The sequence below is a fragment of the Copadichromis virginalis genome, linkage group LG12 (assembly GCF_057382275.1).
Source record: "Copadichromis virginalis isolate Kocher_CV1m ecotype Utaka linkage group LG12, C_Virginalis_male_GT1.1, whole genome shotgun sequence".
NCBI classification, from domain to species: Eukaryota; Metazoa; Chordata; class Actinopteri; order Cichliformes; family Cichlidae; genus Copadichromis; species Copadichromis virginalis.
Window position 1 is genome coordinate 2827620 of NC_140629.1, and position 18486 is coordinate 2846105.

An 18486-nucleotide genomic window follows, 5' to 3' on the forward strand; every position below is an offset into this window, starting at 1 on the left:
TCCTTTGCAGCTGCTCCTCTGGATAGCATTGAGTCCCTGGCTGCCTACTACGTGAGCTGCGTCAGGCAGGTGCAGCCGGACGGCCCGTACAGAGTCGCTGGATATTCTTCTGGTGCCTGTGTAGCATTTGAAATGTGCTCTCAGCTGCAGACCCAGAATCAGCCTGTGGAGTTCCTGTTTCTCTTTGATGGCTCACATTCATATGTGGCAGCGTACACACAGGTCAGAGAAACACTCGCGCATCTTTATTTCATGTATATGCTGTATAGCGTGTGTGATGTTGGTTTTGAAGGATGAGCTCTGGTCACATGATCTGCATGTGAACAGGTTTAACTGTGTTTTTGATTTGCAGAGCTACAGAGCCAAGCTAACACCCGGCAACGAGTCTGAGGCTGAGACTGAAGCCTTGTGTGCCTTCATCCAGCAGTTCACTGGCATTGAATACAACAAGGTATACTGTCTCTGACCCACAGGTTCACACACAAGTATTCCTTTATGTGGCATCAGCGTTAAAGGCCACACAACCTGAGCTTTTGCCTGACGGCGCCTGTAAGGTAAAGATGGTGACTGTAACACAGTCTGGAGCTGCTGTTCCAGCACAGTCTGTGTGTGGTGCAGGTTTGACTCAACAATGATGTGATGTTTGGAGCTGTTATGGAGACTAAAGTAAAACATGCGGTTAAATCAAACCTTCGTACAGTTTCTCACTGAAAGCTGACATTTGTAACTCCTGAATATCAAAACATCTTCATTTTGCATTTTCATATACATAAGATCTGTGATGTTCATTAATTATGTGTGTCACTTACTTTTCTGAAAACAACAATATCTCCGCGAGCACGCGGTAACGTTTGCTATGAACTTACAGTCGTCTCCATGGTTACATCCTACAGCTTTTGGAGACTCTGCTCCCGCTGTCAGACCTGAATGCACGCGTCAGTGTGGCCGTGGACCTAATCACCTCCGCTCACAAGGACATCGACCGAGACTCACTGCACTTTGCAGCCTCCGCCTTCTACTACAAGCTAAAGGCTGCTGATGCATATGTACCTACTGCAAAATACCACGGCAGCGTGAAGCTGCTGCGCGCCGAAACCAGCAGCGAATATGAGCAAAACCTGGGAGCTGACTATAAGCTCAGCGAGGTACCGATGCACATTTACATCAGTCTGTAGTACTTATCTTCACTGTGCGTGTGTGCGCTTGTGTGTGTTTCTATAAACTCTGTCTGAGCCTTCCAATGTTCAAACTATGTACTGCGTCTTTCTTCAGGTCTGTGATGGCGAGGTGTCGGTCCACGTCATCAAGGGAGATCACCACACTTTCCTAGAAGGCGCGGGGGCGGAGTCTATCAAGAACATCATTCATAACTCGCTGGCTGAGCGAGCTGTCAAACCAAGGGAGGGTTAAACATCCACCGTCTCTTCACCCTAATTCCTCAGCTTTCCCCAAACTAGACTGTAAATGTGTCGTTATAGGAAGTGTTTGCACTGCTTATGTTTACACGCTACTGTTATCCTAATATCCCAAATGTTAATGGTTAGTGAACCAGTCGACATCCCATCATCTCACAGCTCCATCGATTCCAACTGCAAGTTTTGTTTTTTGTTGCCATATGTTGTTGTTTGCAGAAGTTCATCCCACAACAAAATAACGTGGTTAAAAAATTAATGTAACAAAGTAACAAACACTGACACATTGATTGAATCCTGAATTACATAACATCACTCAAATTGGTGTTTCTGCTCATGCAGACATCAGTAGACAGGCAAACGCGCTGCGACCAGCCTGATGAGCGACTGTGGAGGGAGGGCTGACCCTGCAGCCGTGTTTCTGCACACTAACTACTCGTAACACAAGTTGGAGGCATTTCTTTATTTTGTGATATTTGTTTACTTTTCAGTCATGTGACCACACAGTCATCAGTTACAGTGGCAACCAGCAAATGTTTACGTTGTCAATAAGTTCACAACAAATTAAGTGTTTCATAAACTGTGTTTTAACAATGACACTCGTGTTACTGTAATTTACAGACCAGTTATTTCACTAATTCAGAAGAAAAACTGCTTCTCTTCATGATGGACTGTGTCAAACACACGCTGTTGTTCTGACAGACGCCTGTGACAGAGGCGTCGCTAAGGACCAAATGTGTCTCTTCAGAGGTTAATCAGAGATGTGAATGATCACTGTAACAGTGAGATCATATTTACTGATGTAACCTCTGAGAAACTGTTTCCTTTTAAAGGCTTTGGTCCAGAGATCTAAAACCTCAGCAAATAATCCAAACCTGAGTACAACAGCTGGCCTGAGACCTGTGATTGGGTCAGTGAAGGAAGCTGCTGATTGGAGATGAATGTGCTGAGGAGTCACAGTACGATGGACGTGACAATAAAGGCCTCTGTGTTTTATTGTAACATTTCTGTTATGTTTTGTAGGACTAATAAGGGCCTCAACAGTCGCTCAGTGTTTTCCTTCATTGTAACGAGCCTGTCCCGTTGGATCTATGATTCCTGTGCTTTTGTTGTCGTTACTATTTCTGATCATTTATCTTGTAAATATAGTTTTTGGGTTTTGTTTTTTAGAGGATGGGTCAGTTTATCAGGGACTGAAACACAAATCCTGTTGGCCCAGAAAATTCTTAGTCGCTGTTGGCGCCACCCGACCGTTTAGTTCAGACCATTAAAGTAACGACTGGTTCTATATGACACTTTTCTACATGCAACAAAGGTGGTGATGGAAGGAGGAGAACAAACTTTTTTGTCTGTATTTAATAGCACAATGAAGACCAGACAGCAAAGCAGGGAGGGAGAAATAAAGGGCCTCAGGTCAGAGTTGAACCCGGCCGCAGCATTTACCCCATGACCAGGTGACGTGGTCACCCGCCCGACCCTTACGCACAGCAGTATTTCACTTCAGCTACCAGGAGTATGTGGGTCGAGCATGCAGACTGAACTTTAGCTGCATGTTAGAAAGCCGAGTTTATGAATGAAGGCTAGAACAAATGTCCCGGCTGAAGGAGGAGGGGCTGCAGAGGTGTATAAACACAGGTGGGCGGGGCAGGGCTAGTGTGCAGGATGACTCAGTGACCTACACTGACCCGTGTTGGTGAACATTTTGTTAAAGTTAAATGTTTTCAAGCTGACAAGTAAATTATCCAGCGAGCTAAGTTGAGCTGACCGACGTGCAGTAAGGTTTTCATGCTCTTCACTAACAGCTGATCGCTGAGAATATATCAACAGTAATAATGTCCTGTAATTCCCACGGCTCTGTATGTCACACCTGCGTATGCTTCCCCATCACATTCATCACCTGTTCCTCTGGTGTCTCTGATTGGAGCACGCAGGTGTGTGGAGCAGAGTGAAATCACACACCTAATGCTGTTTTATTCAACCTGGATCTTGGAAGTTTTGATTAACATCAGTGTCAAACATGAACTAACTCTTTGTCCCCTTCAACATTACATGTTGTTTTTTGAAGTAACAGGTTCAGTGATCTTAAAAGGCTGCGGTAACGTGTCGCTGATAAAACACTGAGTCATTTTCAAATTATTCACTTTAGTTCAATTCAGCTTTATTGTTTTATGTGAAAGTCTCCATCCTGTGTCCTTCACTTATCTTTATCCCAGGTGTGAATTGTTCACAGGACTTAAAAGAAGGACGTGTCTGTGGAAAAGGCTCCGGCCAACCTAAACTCCTCCCTCATCAGGACACAGAAGAGCCGCTGAGGCAGCGCCTTGGAGTACGCTGCTGGTCGCGGCACACAGGTGCGCAACAAGATCTCCCGGCCTGCTGGAGGAGGGAAGTCTGGTACTCTGCTGCTTCCCCCAGTTTGCTTCTTGTCAGATCCCAAGTCCTCATCGACGGGCGCCAGAAGGGCAGCCTAAAAGGGCAAAGGTCAAATGTTAGCAAACAGCAACCGATTCTGAAGAAATGTGCTGTGTGATATTCAGAAGTACTGTAACCCGAGTCTCCCACAGAGACCTGATCCAGACTACAGCTCACAAACACAGCTCCTCTACTAACACCTCACTGCAGCTGCACCCTGCTGATCCTGTCTGTGATTAGAAATGATTTCAATAAAGTAAAACAGAGGCTCGTTTTCTATGAGCGTAAACAGGGATCTCTTTTTCAGTCTCAGTGTAACAAACGTGTTTACTGAATAAGTCTTTCAGTAAAAATGTTTTTGTTAATTCAGTAAAATCTGCAAAGATGACTTGTACTGTTGGCAGCAACAAACAGAGACAACAGAGTGTGGGACAGACAGGAAGTCAGGACACGTCTATGTGCTTCACAGTGGGACTAGAACATGAACATTTCTACACACACCACAGGCAGCAACTGTGCAAACCTCCACGTCACCAAAAACACCCTGCAGGTCCCATCAGAGCAACGGCAGAGAAAACAGATGAAAGGTCTGTTAGAGAGAAAAACGCTTCGCTGCTTTCTTACCTGTATGACACCAAAAGGGTTTTGTTTTTTTAATAATAAAGGCTTCATGTTTTACAGTTAAAGGTAAAGCTCATGCAAACATGCAGGCTTATTTGTCTGATCAATGCAAAAGTTCAAACATGTCTCTTTCAAGCCTCATTATCAGCTGAGATCATAGTAAAGACACAGACAGGATCCTGATCCATCTGTTCTTTATATAATTACTGTTTTTACTGTAATGTAGAATATCATGGACATAATACACAGACTGCAGCCTAAATACTGCTAAAAACAGCTCTTTTTATTTTAAGGTTTCACGTATTAACCTTTTATTATAAAAGTCACCTGATCCTTAGCAGGTGTGTATACAGAAATACACCAGGTCATTATTTAAGCAAAGCGAAGCCAAACTGCTCCTGTGTGACAGATGAAGTCCAAATTTAAACAGCATTTAGATGCTGCTAATGAAACTCGATTAGTGGCAGCACTGGTCTGTGGGCTGGGGACACTGGTGCCACCAGTACAGCGCGCACTTTTCACAGCGCCACCATGTGGACCAAACTGTATTCTGGGTCAAACCTGATGTTTTATCATTTACACTGAACAAAAATACAAACGCAACACTTTTGCTTTTGCTCCTGTTTTCCATGAGCTGAACTCAGAGATATGAAACATTTTCTACAAACACAAAAGACCCGACACTCGCAAGCAATGTTCCCTCTAAGCTGCGCGCGTACACAATTGCGCACTGCTGGCACGGTCTCTGCACAGAAAATCTGCGTTGCGCGCACAAAAAAAAAAAAAAAAATTCACCTGAATTGAAATTAAAATGAAAACTTTAACAATCCTGTTCTGCAGTGTTAGTCAGTGACTGGCTGCTCCCGTATAGGATTAGAACGAGGCCACCTTATCCCGTAGTCCAGCCAATCACGCGATTCACATTCGTATATACGCAGCTAATCAACGTCGCTGTCAGGCTCTGACGCGTCCTTATGCGCCGACACCGGTGTTTTAGCAAAGCGGCTGATGTGGAGTGAAGCCACGTTAATGACAACGTGTACAACCATTGGAGATGTGAGCAGGACCGACGGAACAACTGACGGGAAAAGTGTGGACTTTATACCAGTTTTTAAATTGTGTTGATCGGCCGCGTACAACCAGAGTTATGATAAAAATATCTGCAATGTTTGGTTTTCTTCCTGAATACTGTCGTTGTTTATATTTACTGCGGGAAGAAACGGTGAAAACGCCGTTTTATAAGGAAAACGCTCGAAAGCCTGTGAGCAAAAACAACACCCCACCACCCTTTCCTATTGGTGGAAAAATGTACCATGTGGACCAATCAAAAATTATATGGCAAGGGTTAGAAACGGGAGGAAGTTTTAGGAGTGACGGCGGTGCTTGGAGATGTGAGAGATTTGCGACGTTTAGCGCAAATCTTATGTAGTGAGTGTGTAGTGTAGTCAGCAGTTTTGTTGTGTGTGTCAGAACAATGAGGCGACTGCTGAATGTTACAGGTGTTACAGCAGTGATACATCTGCTGTTGTCCTGCAGGTATCAGGCTGTTGTTCTCCTTCATCTCATAGTGGACACAAATTATTTTTTGGAGTGGCACAAATAATTTGTGTGGCATCAGATTTGATGCAGAACAGCTGATTGTTCTGTAAATAGTTTGAAATGTTTAATTAAAAAACGCCTTGGCTACATTTTTAGGTAAACAGCTGCAAAAAACTTTGTTTGCATAACTCGGTTACTTTTTTGAAGAAGTAACTATATAATTAATTGCCCAACATTGGTCATTATATCCTGTATTTTGCAGACAGAGTTACAGACTCTCTCCCAGACCACAGACTCATAATACAAGTCAGAGCTTTATTAAAAAAAAAAGAAAGAAAGAAAGTTGTGTTTTCAAAATTAGAGTTATTTTTACTTCCAATAGTGTTAACATACTGCACAGGTCAGGAACAAGATTTTTTGTTACATTTTCATTGTAAGTGGGCTGAAGCAGTTAATTAAAAGTAGTCTAACATGCCACACCTGTGAGGTGTGGCATGTCAAGGTGCTGATTAGACAGCATGAATATTGCACAGGTGTGTCTGAGACTGCCCACAATAAAAGGCCACTCTGAAATATGCCGTACATGTGTAGCACAATGACACATGTCGCAAAACCAGTCAGGATCCGGTTCAGCTCATGGAAACAAAAGTGTTGTGTTTATATTTGTGTTCAGTGTAACAAATACTGAGACGTCTAATAATGTTGTGTGTTGTTCATCTGAGGACGCTGCAGAGAACCAGATTATTTTTATTATCCTGTTTGTCTGTTATGTGAACCTTTAGAGGATGTACCTTATAAAGACTGAGTGTGTTTATCGCACTATGTTAAATGTAACTGTGAGCGACACGAGGCTTACTGCTCATGGTTACCTCATCAGTGGTGAAGTCAGCCAGCTTGATGCAAGAAAGAGGAAGAACAAAAGGATGAAAGAGCAACACACAGATGAAAAACAAAAACAGACTTTCTAACCGACAGAGCTGAAATCTGAACATGTCACCAGCTGCAGGAGGCAACGCTCTGAACCACGTCGTTCCTCCTCCAGATGGAGCTTTTACTGCCTATAGTCTCTTGACATACAATGGTTGGATTGTCCTATGATACTGTATCAGCTGAGCCTCAAATTCTTATGATCTCGAGCTTCAGTCTCAGTGAATCCTTAGTTGGCTCAGATGCATCATCTGGTGTTTGAGTGTAACAAGGTGGTTGTAACACAAAAGGTGTGTATGTGTTTGTGTAAACAGGTGAGTGTGGTTTGTAGTGTCCAACTAAAGCAGCGTGTCTAACCAACCACATCTCCAGGGCTGAATCAGGTGACCACGAGCCATCGCTCCACAGCTGCTGAGGGAGCTACAACCCTCATTCAGCCTTTCATAGACATACGGCAATGAACTGTATGAACAATAAACTTTATTCATACACACAAATCCCTTTAGGGTTGTGTCAGCGAGGGCAAACGTGCCACATCAAATACATGGAGCTACAAGCTGTGGTGACCCACTGTCAGTAAGGGAGCTTTATTACACACACACAGCATCAAATCATAACAACAGTTACCTCAAGCTACTTCTATGTTATAAGGCAAAGACCCTGCAGTTACACAGGGAAACATTAGGTGACCGTCTGTGAGCGACAGTGGGAACCAAAGCCTCTAACAAACATCCATCGATAGATGAGGGGCAGACGGGCTGAATGCAGAGAGGTCTACTAACACATGTTGAGTGAAGAAGAAACACCCAGTGCATTATGGGGAACTTAGACCTATAACTTAGACCTGTGTGCGCCTTAGCATATGCTACTTCCGGCGCATAGCGCTTAGTTTCCGGTGTGATATTCGCTCCTTGTTCACGGTCGGGTTTTTCAACCAAATGGACGAATCAAGTGGCAATTTACATTTTTCGAGATGTCGAATGTATCTGTAGATGATGTTGATCGACTTGTCGATATTTCCCCCCCGCGCCTCAGAGCAAACGAGAGAAAGGATTCAGATTTTATACTTCTCAGTATCTGTAAACAGCGCTCCCTCGTTTATCGCGGGAGTTACGTTCTAAAAATAACCTGCGATTGGTGAAATCTGAAGTAGCCAACTTTATTTTTCACAGTTATTATCAATGTTTTAAGGCTGTAAAACCCGTCACTACACACTTTATACACTCAGACCGACATGAACATTTTCACACGTTTCTCTCCTGTTTAAGCTCTCAAAGCTCAAACCTTCGTAGACAAATAAGTCCAGTATTACAGAAACCAAAGATCAAACCGTGTTTTCAGGTCCAGCACATGAGAACAGAGCAGCTGAGAGATAATTCAACATCAATGAATCATTAATGAATCAATGAATCAGCGATTCTGTACTGCACAGGAGAGACGGCACGGAGGAGATCAACAATAGTCTGAAGCCAATCAGGACGCAGAACACAAAGCGCTGTGCGCAAAAAAAAAAAAAGCATGCAAACTTGCACAAAAAAAAATGTGCGAAACAGCGAGGCCGCGTTATAGCGACAGACCAGACCAGCTGCACAACACAGACACTTCAAACCTGAGGACAAATCTAAGAGAACAGAAAAAGGAAAGGAAACTTAGCTTAGAACCATGCAGCGCTACAGGAGACGGCAGCACTGCAGAGGTGAGGACCGGCACCTGTTTGAAGAGACAAATACACACAAAATAAGTGTTTGTTGTAGAATGTGCAGCATGAAAGTAGCCTGCATGTTTTGCATAGAACTGTTTTATGCATCTGCATTTCACAAAGAATGACAAATTGGTATACGGGACAACAAATAAAATCTAATGTATAGAAAAAAGATAATAGGATATGCCCATGACAATAAGAATGATAAAGGACTTCACAAAGTCAATTTATTGCTAAAGTGTGATCTTAGAAAATTGCTATTGTGCACCACACTAAACAGAACAAATTCTGTCAAAACTTACTTTTGCAAGATCCCACAAATGTTTTGCAAGATCTTGAGAGTTTTTTTCTTTGCATTTATCATGCTTCCATCAGTATCTGTAAAGCTGTACAGAGTACTGCAGCTGGTTGTTAATGAATGCAACAAAGACCACCAGATCAAAGTACACCTAGCCACGAGTGTTTCCCCTTCCACTGAGCACTATCTTCATCTCGCAAAATACATGTTCAAATTTTTTTTCTTCAATGTGCCTTGCGAGGCTCCATAACATACCTATCAATCTGTGAGCATTTCTCAGAGGCTGCAGCAACTGCAGCTTTTGAGGAAGTTGCAACAGCACATTTGTGAATTCTCACGCGTAGCCCTACAGGAACACCCACAGTTACAAATACCATAGCGACCAACATCAGTGCTACTACTGCCCACAGTTCATGTAAAGGAAACATAACGGTGTCATACAATAAACTACAGAATCAGCATTGTTGTCTGTGAAGGTTCTCAGTCATTCAGGTCATCGTAGTCAAAGGAGCTTGTAAAGAAAAGCGTCTGGACTTCTTTAAGTTGCTTGAAGACGTTTCACCTCTCATCCGAGAAGCTTCTTCACTTCATCAGCATTGTTGCACAACCGTGTATTCAATCTTGTTACCCTTCTTTAAAGTCCACCACCTGTGCTGCAAGTGAAGTTGATGCATTAACACATTGAAAGTTGTGGCACTTCTCATTATTTGACGTGCACAGCCGCTCTGTGTGAGGGTCAAACATTTGTTTATTCAACACCTGTGAAGGTATCAGAAAAAATGCATAGATAGCAAGAGAAGCAAATTAAAGCACTGCACGTGCTTTACGTGCTATGACATGCTGCACGTCATAAAACCCAGTTTCTTGATTAACATTTTTAAGAGTTAAGTTGTAATACTTTTGTGCATTATTAAAACAAATCCTAAAATTCTGTATCACTGTGCTGTTACGAGAAGGTAGCTTGAATGTAGGTATCTGGCCCTGTGTAAATCTTGAGCATGAGTGATGTTGTGGGACAGTGCACCAACTACACAGGTACAACAGCCGGAGAACCAAGAACCAGGAACAGCTACTTGGTGATCCCGACACAGACTCCAGCTTTCCATATCTGCATCTGTAATGAATATTAATAGAGATAAAATACAATCTTTTATCCTGTCTTCCTTCTCTCAGCCCAACCGGTCGCAGCAGATGGCCCCGCCCCTCCCTGAGCCTGGTTCTGTCAGAGGTTTCTTCCTGTTAAAAGGGAGTTTTTCCTTCCCACTGTCGCCAAAGTGCTTGCTCATAGGGGGTCATATGATTGTTGGGGTTTTCTCTATATCTATGAAGCACCTTGAGGCGACTTTTGTTGTGATTTGGCGCTATATAAATAAAATTGAATTGAATTGAATTGAATACAATTTGCGCTCTCAGAGTGCTTCTTGTTTGTTTTTGTTGTAATCTGACTGTGGATTTTGATGTTTTTAAAAGCATAATACAGCAAAAAAACAAACAAACAAACAAACAAAACCCAGAAGGCCTTTTAAATTTCTTTAAATATTGTTCTGCTTTAGTCAAATCAAAAGATTGTATATTATTAACTTGAAATTGAATTGTGATTTTAATTTTAGGAATAGAATTTTAAGAATATTAGTTTTTACTGTCTCCAAATGGACAGGTAAAAAGCAGCTTTGAATTGACAGACCTCAAATAATAATATATTTCTTGGATTCGAGGGGGCACCCAAACTCCACCTACACTACTGTGCTAGACAGCAATATCACAGAACAGTGAACTCTTGGCACACACAAAAAATCCCCAGTGTAATCAATCCTCCACAGCAATGAAACACTGGATTATTGGGTACAGACACTCTCTTGTAGCCAAAAGGTCAGAGGGTTAGTCCTTTCCAAAGCTATCAAAACATCATTTAGCAGGGCAGCGGCAAACAGTGTCTGAAAAGTGACTTTTCATAACCACTGTCATACTTATTAGATATTAAATTTACAATTGTTTTCTTCTCTGTATTGTTATCCATTCAGAACCAATACAATTATCCTGATAGATGCAGAAGGGAATGTGATCTTCACAGAGCGCACCATGCTTGACTGTGACACAACCAAATGGAGCACCAGTTCTTTCCAGTTCAAACTGCAGGAGTGAAGACACAATGGAGGAAACCTACTCTGTGCCTTTCTGCATCATCTCTCCTTCCGTTACCTTTTCCTCACCATCTCCTTCAGCTGAGCCTCATGTGACCGCAAAGACTCATCAGCACTTTTTTTATTCAGCTAGTCACTAGCTGCCTCGTTAACATCAGTTTCATATATTTCTTACTTTTGATTTAATTTAAAGATGTATGCTAATTTTTTTAAAAAAGCAAAGATGCCAAAGGACATTTAGAGTTTTGTAGAGGAAAATATTTTACCTACATGTCATGAACCTTCTCAAAAATTATAGCTTGAATGTAATTTGGTAAATATAAGATTGGTGTGATGCCATTTTCTGTCATGAACGCTAGACATTGTGGCCCTTTCACACACATGGCAAAAGACAGGAGATGATCTGTGTTAGGCACATTACATGCAGTACGTTATGACTGGTTCTGACATTAGTGGTTTTAAATACAGCTTGTCTGGGTGAAGTGTAGAAAAGCTCGTCTGCGGTGCATGAATACATGCTTTTTGGTGTCCGATGTAACCTTCCATCCATGATTTACATTTTATGCTCTATTTTCAGGCTGCAGGCTAAATTGGCATCCTATGACAAGTCCTAGGGTCACATATATTTTTCTAGAAGATTTAAGTTCACACGAGTCATCACCAGGATTACTGGCTACTTTGTAAGTTTCTGATTACCCTTTCATTGGTGTTTAGGTAATTTTGCGTCACAGCATCAAATGTTTCAATGCACTGTTAAATGCACTGGATCTTGAAAAAACAGCCTGAAAATAAATAACAGTTTATCCAAACACCTCTCTTTTTGATTGTTGCATTATGATTACGGATACAAAATAACTGTCAGGAACCATGTGCTCACACACATATCAGTATAGGCCTAGGAAGCTGGCTCCGCTGCTTCCTGTATGACTCTAGGATTTACCCACATGCAGGTGACGTATGAGTAATGTATTTATTAATGTGAAGAAAGCTTTTTGTAACCAGATTGAACCCATGGTTAATTTGACTTCTGTTCCCTAAAAAAAAAAAAGAGTTCAAACTTGATATGATTTGTGAGTAATATGTACATATGTATTTTGATCTTTTGTTAGTTTTTTCCATTTAAAATCTCCCTATGGTCATTTAACCAGTATCCCTGGTTTGCAGTGTTATGCCATTGTATGTACTTTAGCTGACCTGCAACTGTTTTCAAACAGTGACCCCTCCTGCCTGTGTGGAATATTGCACCCTTCAGGATGTACCTGAACATTTGGTGTATTTAAAGATTACCTTCTTATTTTTTTAACCAGCAGAATGGGCACTGGTATCTTCACATCAATGTTTTAAAGCAATACAGCATCTAAAGAGGTGTAGAGGAGTATAAATCTAGACAAGTACAAATAGAATACCAGTGGCACAGCATTAAAAAATAATGGGTTTTTTTTATCTGATTAATTTCAGCTGTGAAACAAATTTGTGGTTGTATTACCATCACTCCATGTTTATAGGCTGTATGTAAACATCTTTATAGTTTTCTTCATATACTGTGTGCTGTAAGCATCCACCAGTCCCAGAATTAGCACTCTCTGCTAAAGGCAGCAAGAGTCCACTAGACAAAACCAAAGCATGTTTTGTAAGATTTTGCATCACTGATTAAATATATCTGAATTTATTGATTCATGCAGGAGGTGTGTAGCACATGCTCACTTTAATGTTATGTTATAATTTGGTTGCTCTTCCCATTTTTAAAAACATTATCCTTTTTTAATGCTTGTCGGCTACCCCTTGTAGTCAAAGTGTGCATAAAGGGATTTCACGCAATATCAGGAGTTTCAAAAATGTGAACCATTCCACTGGATGGCTTCACATTATGTGAAAATGGGGGAGGGGGGATTCCAGTTATTCAATGGGACGCCGTTTGTAAACTGAATGATGCTGGAATTAGTAGCAACATTTTTCCACATTTAGCTCAAAGCCTTATTAAAAACATGTTTTTTCAAGTCATTTTTCACAATATTCAAATTTCCAAAGAGGAACTGGAAAATGTTCTTTCCCTGAAAATGTCTTTTACTGAAGCTGCATCTATCCTCTCCATCTCAAGGCCTACTCTGTAAGACTATTATAACAAGTAAGTTATACAGTCGCTTACATTTAATGCTTCATTGAGCTGTATGTTTAAGTGTAGAAGAAAACCAAAGATCAAAGACGACACAGTTCAGTGCCAGTTAGCAAAGATGATGCATTTTGTCCTTTGGATGTATCATATTGCTGGTCTCTGTCAGCCTCTGTGGACCTTCACCACCATCTGCACCACGCACGAGGGCTTGAGCCCATATTCAGATAGAGATGCAGAGTCGTTCACCAATAGCTTCCCAGCGACAGTCAGCCGGACTTCAGCCATAAGATATCCTACACACACAACAGAGGACAGAGATGAACCTCACAAAATATTTAAACATGTCAAAAACTATTATGTCAGGTTCCCTGAACACCACTGAAGATGCACACATTTTAAACACACTCCTGTGTCCAAAACTCCTTAGCAGTGACAACAAAGTTAATATTTCAAAATCATCCTCAGTGCACACCTTTTCCCCCACTGTGGTCAAGATGCTCTCAGCTGTTTGGTTCCTCCTGCTCAGGATTTCTTCAAAGGAAAAAAGGAAACAAAAAGCAGTTTTAAAAGTTTTTTGTTGGTGGTGTTTTTGACTTTCAAGCTCAATCAAAGCAGAAAAAGACTTCAAAACAAATTCAATTGAATGGATGGGTATAATCTTCCATTGAAAGCCAGCAAGAAATAACAGTTTTTTAGAGAGTTTTGGTCATCATACACATAACAGCAATCACTGCGTTTGCAATATAATCTGTGACTATTATGAAAGTAACATACATAACTTGAAAAGCTAAAATCAATCATAACATTAAGCTCACCTTGTTTTTGTGGAGAAGGTGATCAGGCTTTTTCTTCACGTCCTGAGACCAGGTGCACTGGATCATCACCAGCTTGTATCTTCATCCTTTTTCACTCAGTGAAGTCTTTCTCTTTGTTCCCTTTGCAACAGAAAACTACTGTGTGATCACAGGTGAAGTTAGGGATATTTTTCCTGTGCAGTTTTTATAGTGCTTCATTTGGTGAAGCTGTTGATCCACTTTGATCTCAAAGGATCTCGACGGTGGAAAAAAGTAATATTTCTCCTTACCATTAGGCTAAATATAGATATAACAATTTATAATATGTCAGCAGCATCCCCATAAGGGAGGTCTCCCTGTAGTGTCCCGAATGCAGATCCATTGTGATAAGAGAGAATGGATCAGATTTGAATGTCCTCTGTGAAGTGTGCACAGCAGTAAATGGACAGCCGTTTGAATTCTGCTTGCAGTGTTTGAGGGAATGGGAGAGTCCACGGCCTTGGAAAGACTGCTGTGAAAATCACTAAAAACACTACAAACCTGCCCAGATAACCTTTGGTTCATTGGAGGAAGTCCACGGATGTCCTTCTATCCGTCCCTGTCTCACCTCCTGGTTGAGTACAGCAAGTGGAATTGTAAATTTGTTGTTTGTCCTCGATGTAAGGTAAAGTTATGTTTTCTATGCCTGAAGAGCTATACTAAATGTATTTTTTTAAAGCGACTTCTGTGTACCATGCTCCAGCGGTGTAGCTGTATGGCAGAAGAAATAATGACAGAGACACAAAGCTTCCAAGTTTTACTTTTGATGTGGGAGTGCCTTATTTGTAATAATGTACCATGCTGTGTTTTTTAATTCCCTTTTTATAATTCTCTATCTCTCTAATTCTCTCCAAATCAAATATAATTAGTGTTGGGTTCTATTGATGAGAAATTTGCTACTAAATGTGATCTTTACAGCTGCATTATGTCTGAATCATAATGATAATAAACCTGAAAAATGTAATTCATTCATAAATGTGAAATATAGTTAATCATACATTATGTTATTACTCATTCCTTAAGATTTAGTTATTTTATGTTGACCTGTCATTGTCTGCTGCTTCTTTAGCATTAGCTTGATGGCATTAATCACTTGTGCTATTCAGGCATTTTTTCCGTGTTTTTTTTGTTAGCTTTATGATGACTGCTATTTTTTCTTCTAAATTGTTTAAGGAAATCAATGTCTATTTTATTAAAACCTTGTTATGCTTAATAAACAGTTAGGGTGTAAAGCATGCATGTTACAAGCACGTAGATGCTTTTATTTACAGTTTGTCGTTGGTTTCTTCTGCTTGTGCAGTTTTCCAGCCACCTTCTTCCCGTGCAGCACACAGTCCCAACATGATCAGATGATGCAGAACAGCCGTGTGGGTCAGCATCCCCTGACACCACACCCTGAACCCACCAGCCAAAGCCCTCCCTGCAGCTGAGCCACAAACCACATATTATCTCATTTAGAAAAATGTTTTGAGTAACTGACAAAACACGTAGTTAAGATTAATTTTTAGGGGTTTTGTTGGTTTTATAAACAGTTTAGTTTGAAACACACTGAATAATTCATTAACTACATTTTAAAAATCTGAAAAGCACTGTGGCGGGGCAGGGCCGTGCAGAGAGGTTTAAAGGGGCGGGTGCTCAAAGTTAAAAAGGGGCACATTGAACCAGGTTGAATAACAACAACACACATTCATCAAGAATCTAATATGGGAAGAGAAGGGCTGTGTTGATCTGAGACTGTAGACATTAAAAAGTCCATAGGAGAGATGGTAGCTGATTAAACAAGTGTCATGAGATAATAACAAAATGCAAAGATTGGTGACAGCGCTTGGAACCATAAGGCAACAAAAAACTGTGAGAAATAAATTAGGCTCTGCCTGTGAATCACTCTTTGCTTCTCTTCTTCCTTCCATCCCATCATTTCATATATCACTCTCCACTTGCTATGTGAGAACAAGGCACAACTTGTCTGTGAAGGTTCTCAGTCATCCAGGTCATCGTAGTCTTTGCAAGCTCCTTTGAAGGCACAACTTGCTATTGCAATAAACTATAATTTAATTATCCACACCTAACAACTCTTGCACTTAATCTATAATAAAATGATGACAGAAAAATGTTATAGCACTGCCTTTAGTAGCCTCACACAGCTCCTGCTGTTTCCTCCTCATGTCCTTACCAGGCATGTCTGGACAATGTTATATCATGAGTAATATTTTTAGAAAAAATCCATCTAAATAAAACACACACATGCACGCACACACAGTGACATTTTAGACCTTCTTCAGAATACTGTATATACTGTGGGCATCACGGTGCTGATCCATAATCCTTACATTATTATTTATTACTAGAGCTACAATAATAACGCAATGAGGAGGGGGAAGTAATAAATATGAAATAATGTATTTATGATGATTCCATTTGTTTCACTATCCACTCTGTGCAGGGGCAAAGCTTATTACATTTTTAAACTGCAGAGATACAATCATTTTACTGCTGTAAAATCCAACTTTTGTCTTATTTAAAATATAAATCTAATATAATCTGCTTCTTAATGTATGTTCTTTAAAATACAGCGTGTGTTTTTAATATATTATAATTATAATTATTATTATGTGGACATGCGTATTAGATCGTTTTTTAGTGAAATATAATCCCTCCAGAAAGGCAGGAAAAGCCCGGAAACTTACTTTAAAACTAAATATGTTCCCTAAAACGGTGACAGAGCTACAGATCCATGACAGCCTTACACAGGTAGCCAGCAGCTGTGACCAGCACTGCTTGTGCAGTTAATAAAAGGACAGGTAATGTTTGTCGCGCTGTTGCACACACAGCACGCTCGTTTGTTTCAGTTCGTCAGTTGCCACAAGACAACTTACCAACATGTACGTAATAAGCTAATACTCCTGGGTGCTATACACTACAGTGCACGCTGTGCACCTACTTACTGGGTTTGTCGCATCAGTCTGTGTCTCTGAGCTAACTTGTGTTTCTCCTACAGCTCCGGACCGCAACAAATGCGCGTGCTCTTTGTGAGCTCGTTCCCGGCTCGTAACCAGCGCGTTCTGCCGTCAAGGGCGATCATTGGTTAAATGTGATCATGTGACTGATGCAAGCCAGATCCTTTTATTTAGCAAAACTGTGATTAATAGTTAAATATTATTGTTGAGGGGCACAGACAGGACTCCGCACGCACACACACATACATAAAAAAATAAATAATTTTTTTTTAAAAAGTTGCCTCAACAAAAGGGCACTTTGGGCACCCATCAGGAAAGGGGCGGGTGCTCAAGCCCCTCTAGCCCCCCCTCTGCACGTGCCTGTGGCGGGGTGTGGTTTGTGGCTGAGCAGCATCAGGGGAGGGGTGGAGCAGTGGGTGTGTGTGTGTGTGTCCATCCATCCCTAGGTGAAGCTGCACCCGATGAAGGAGAGGAAGAGCGCAAATAAGTGGGGCTAAAAACCACAGCACTTCTCAACGGTTTTTCAGATAGAATCAGATAGAAGCGCATTCTCCTTTATAAATATGTGTATCCCTTCGTTACCATGGGAACGAAGATAAAGGAAGTTGTAGAGTCAATGCGGACTTTGTGGACATTTGAAAAGGTCAGGAGTTAAGAGTGGGACACTTGGGGTTTTTTCTTCTTTTTTTCTTTTTCTTTTTGCCACAAGACCGGAAAAACGGCATGTGTCCCTAAGTTGCGGCTTCGGTACGTTGGGATCTACCTATCCGAAGAGGAAGACGCATAAAGGGAGTGACTTTTTTTTTTTTTAATTGGCAGATAATTTCAAATGCAGCGTTTCTATCAGCTCAACAAATGTCAGCACACACAAACTGTGTGTAGTGTGTAGCACAGTGCGTTGGTAGCCAAATCGCCGGCTGCGGTGTTTGACACGAAGAAACAAGAAATCAAGCTGAGACAAGAAGAAGGTTTAGAAAGACAAGACAGGAGAGGAAGAAGAGACGTTACATTTAAAGGTAAGGACTCCTCATTTAAAGATCACGTGTAAGTCCTCGTGTTTTTAAATCACATACAGGGTCTGTACAGGTAACATTATGTTTTTTACATAGTGTGAAACGTGCTACAAATCAAACTTAGGTAGACTGTGTTACTTAAAGGCTGCAGGAAAATACTCGGTTGTGTTTAAAAAGGTTAGTTTGCTGTACTGTGATGGATTTAAAGCAAATAAGGATCCTAACTGCAAAAGAAAATAATTTTCAAAAAGGTTGAAATATCTAAAGCAATGGCAGATTTAAAAAAAAACACACACACAATAAAAACAACAGACTGCAGGGAGGTTCTGTTCTGTGATGTCACAATCAAGCTGGTCTGAATAGAGATACAGTCCCGATCAAAAGTTTAAGACCTCTTGAAAAATTGCAACAAAAAAATAAAAAAGTCATATTTTGCATGGTTGGATCTTAACAAGGTTCCAAGTAGAGCTTCAACATGCAACAAGCAGAAATTGGACAAAAGCATTTTTTGAGCATCC

At 40.9% G+C, this 18486-nt stretch overlaps 1 protein-coding gene and 3 long non-coding RNA genes across 4 annotated transcripts; 2 read left to right on the plus strand and 2 right to left on the minus strand.

Annotated features, from left to right (window-relative positions):
- Positions 1-2011, plus strand: LOC146696270 (fatty acid synthase-like). The gene is made up of 4 exons (XM_085474361.1): positions 1-222; positions 353-451; positions 894-1145; positions 1273-2011. The coding sequence occupies exons 1-4, from the start codon at positions 133-135 to the stop codon at positions 1408-1410; spliced, it is 579 nt and encodes a 192-aa protein (XP_085330487.1). The 5' UTR covers positions 1-132; the 3' UTR covers positions 1411-2011.
- Positions 2012-3553: 1542 nt separating this feature from the next.
- Positions 3554-8511, minus strand: LOC146696271 (uncharacterized). Its single transcript, XR_014923211.1, has 2 exons — positions 6854-8511; positions 3554-3879 (listed from the first exon to the last, which is right to left on the minus strand). It is a non-coding gene; the product is annotated as an uncharacterized LOC146696271 (long non-coding RNA).
- Positions 8512-8536: 25 nt separating this feature from the next.
- LOC146696272 (uncharacterized) lies at positions 8537-12079 on the plus strand. Its single transcript, XR_014923212.1, has 2 exons — positions 8537-8607; positions 10933-12079. It is a non-coding gene; the product is annotated as an uncharacterized LOC146696272 (long non-coding RNA).
- An 853-nt stretch (positions 12080-12932) lies between these two features.
- LOC146696273 (uncharacterized) lies at positions 12933-15049 on the minus strand. The gene is made up of 3 exons (XR_014923218.1): positions 13981-15049; positions 13638-13696; positions 12933-13458 (listed from the first exon to the last, which is right to left on the minus strand). It is a non-coding gene; the product is annotated as an uncharacterized LOC146696273 (long non-coding RNA).
- Positions 15050-18486: the final 3437 nt, after the last annotated feature.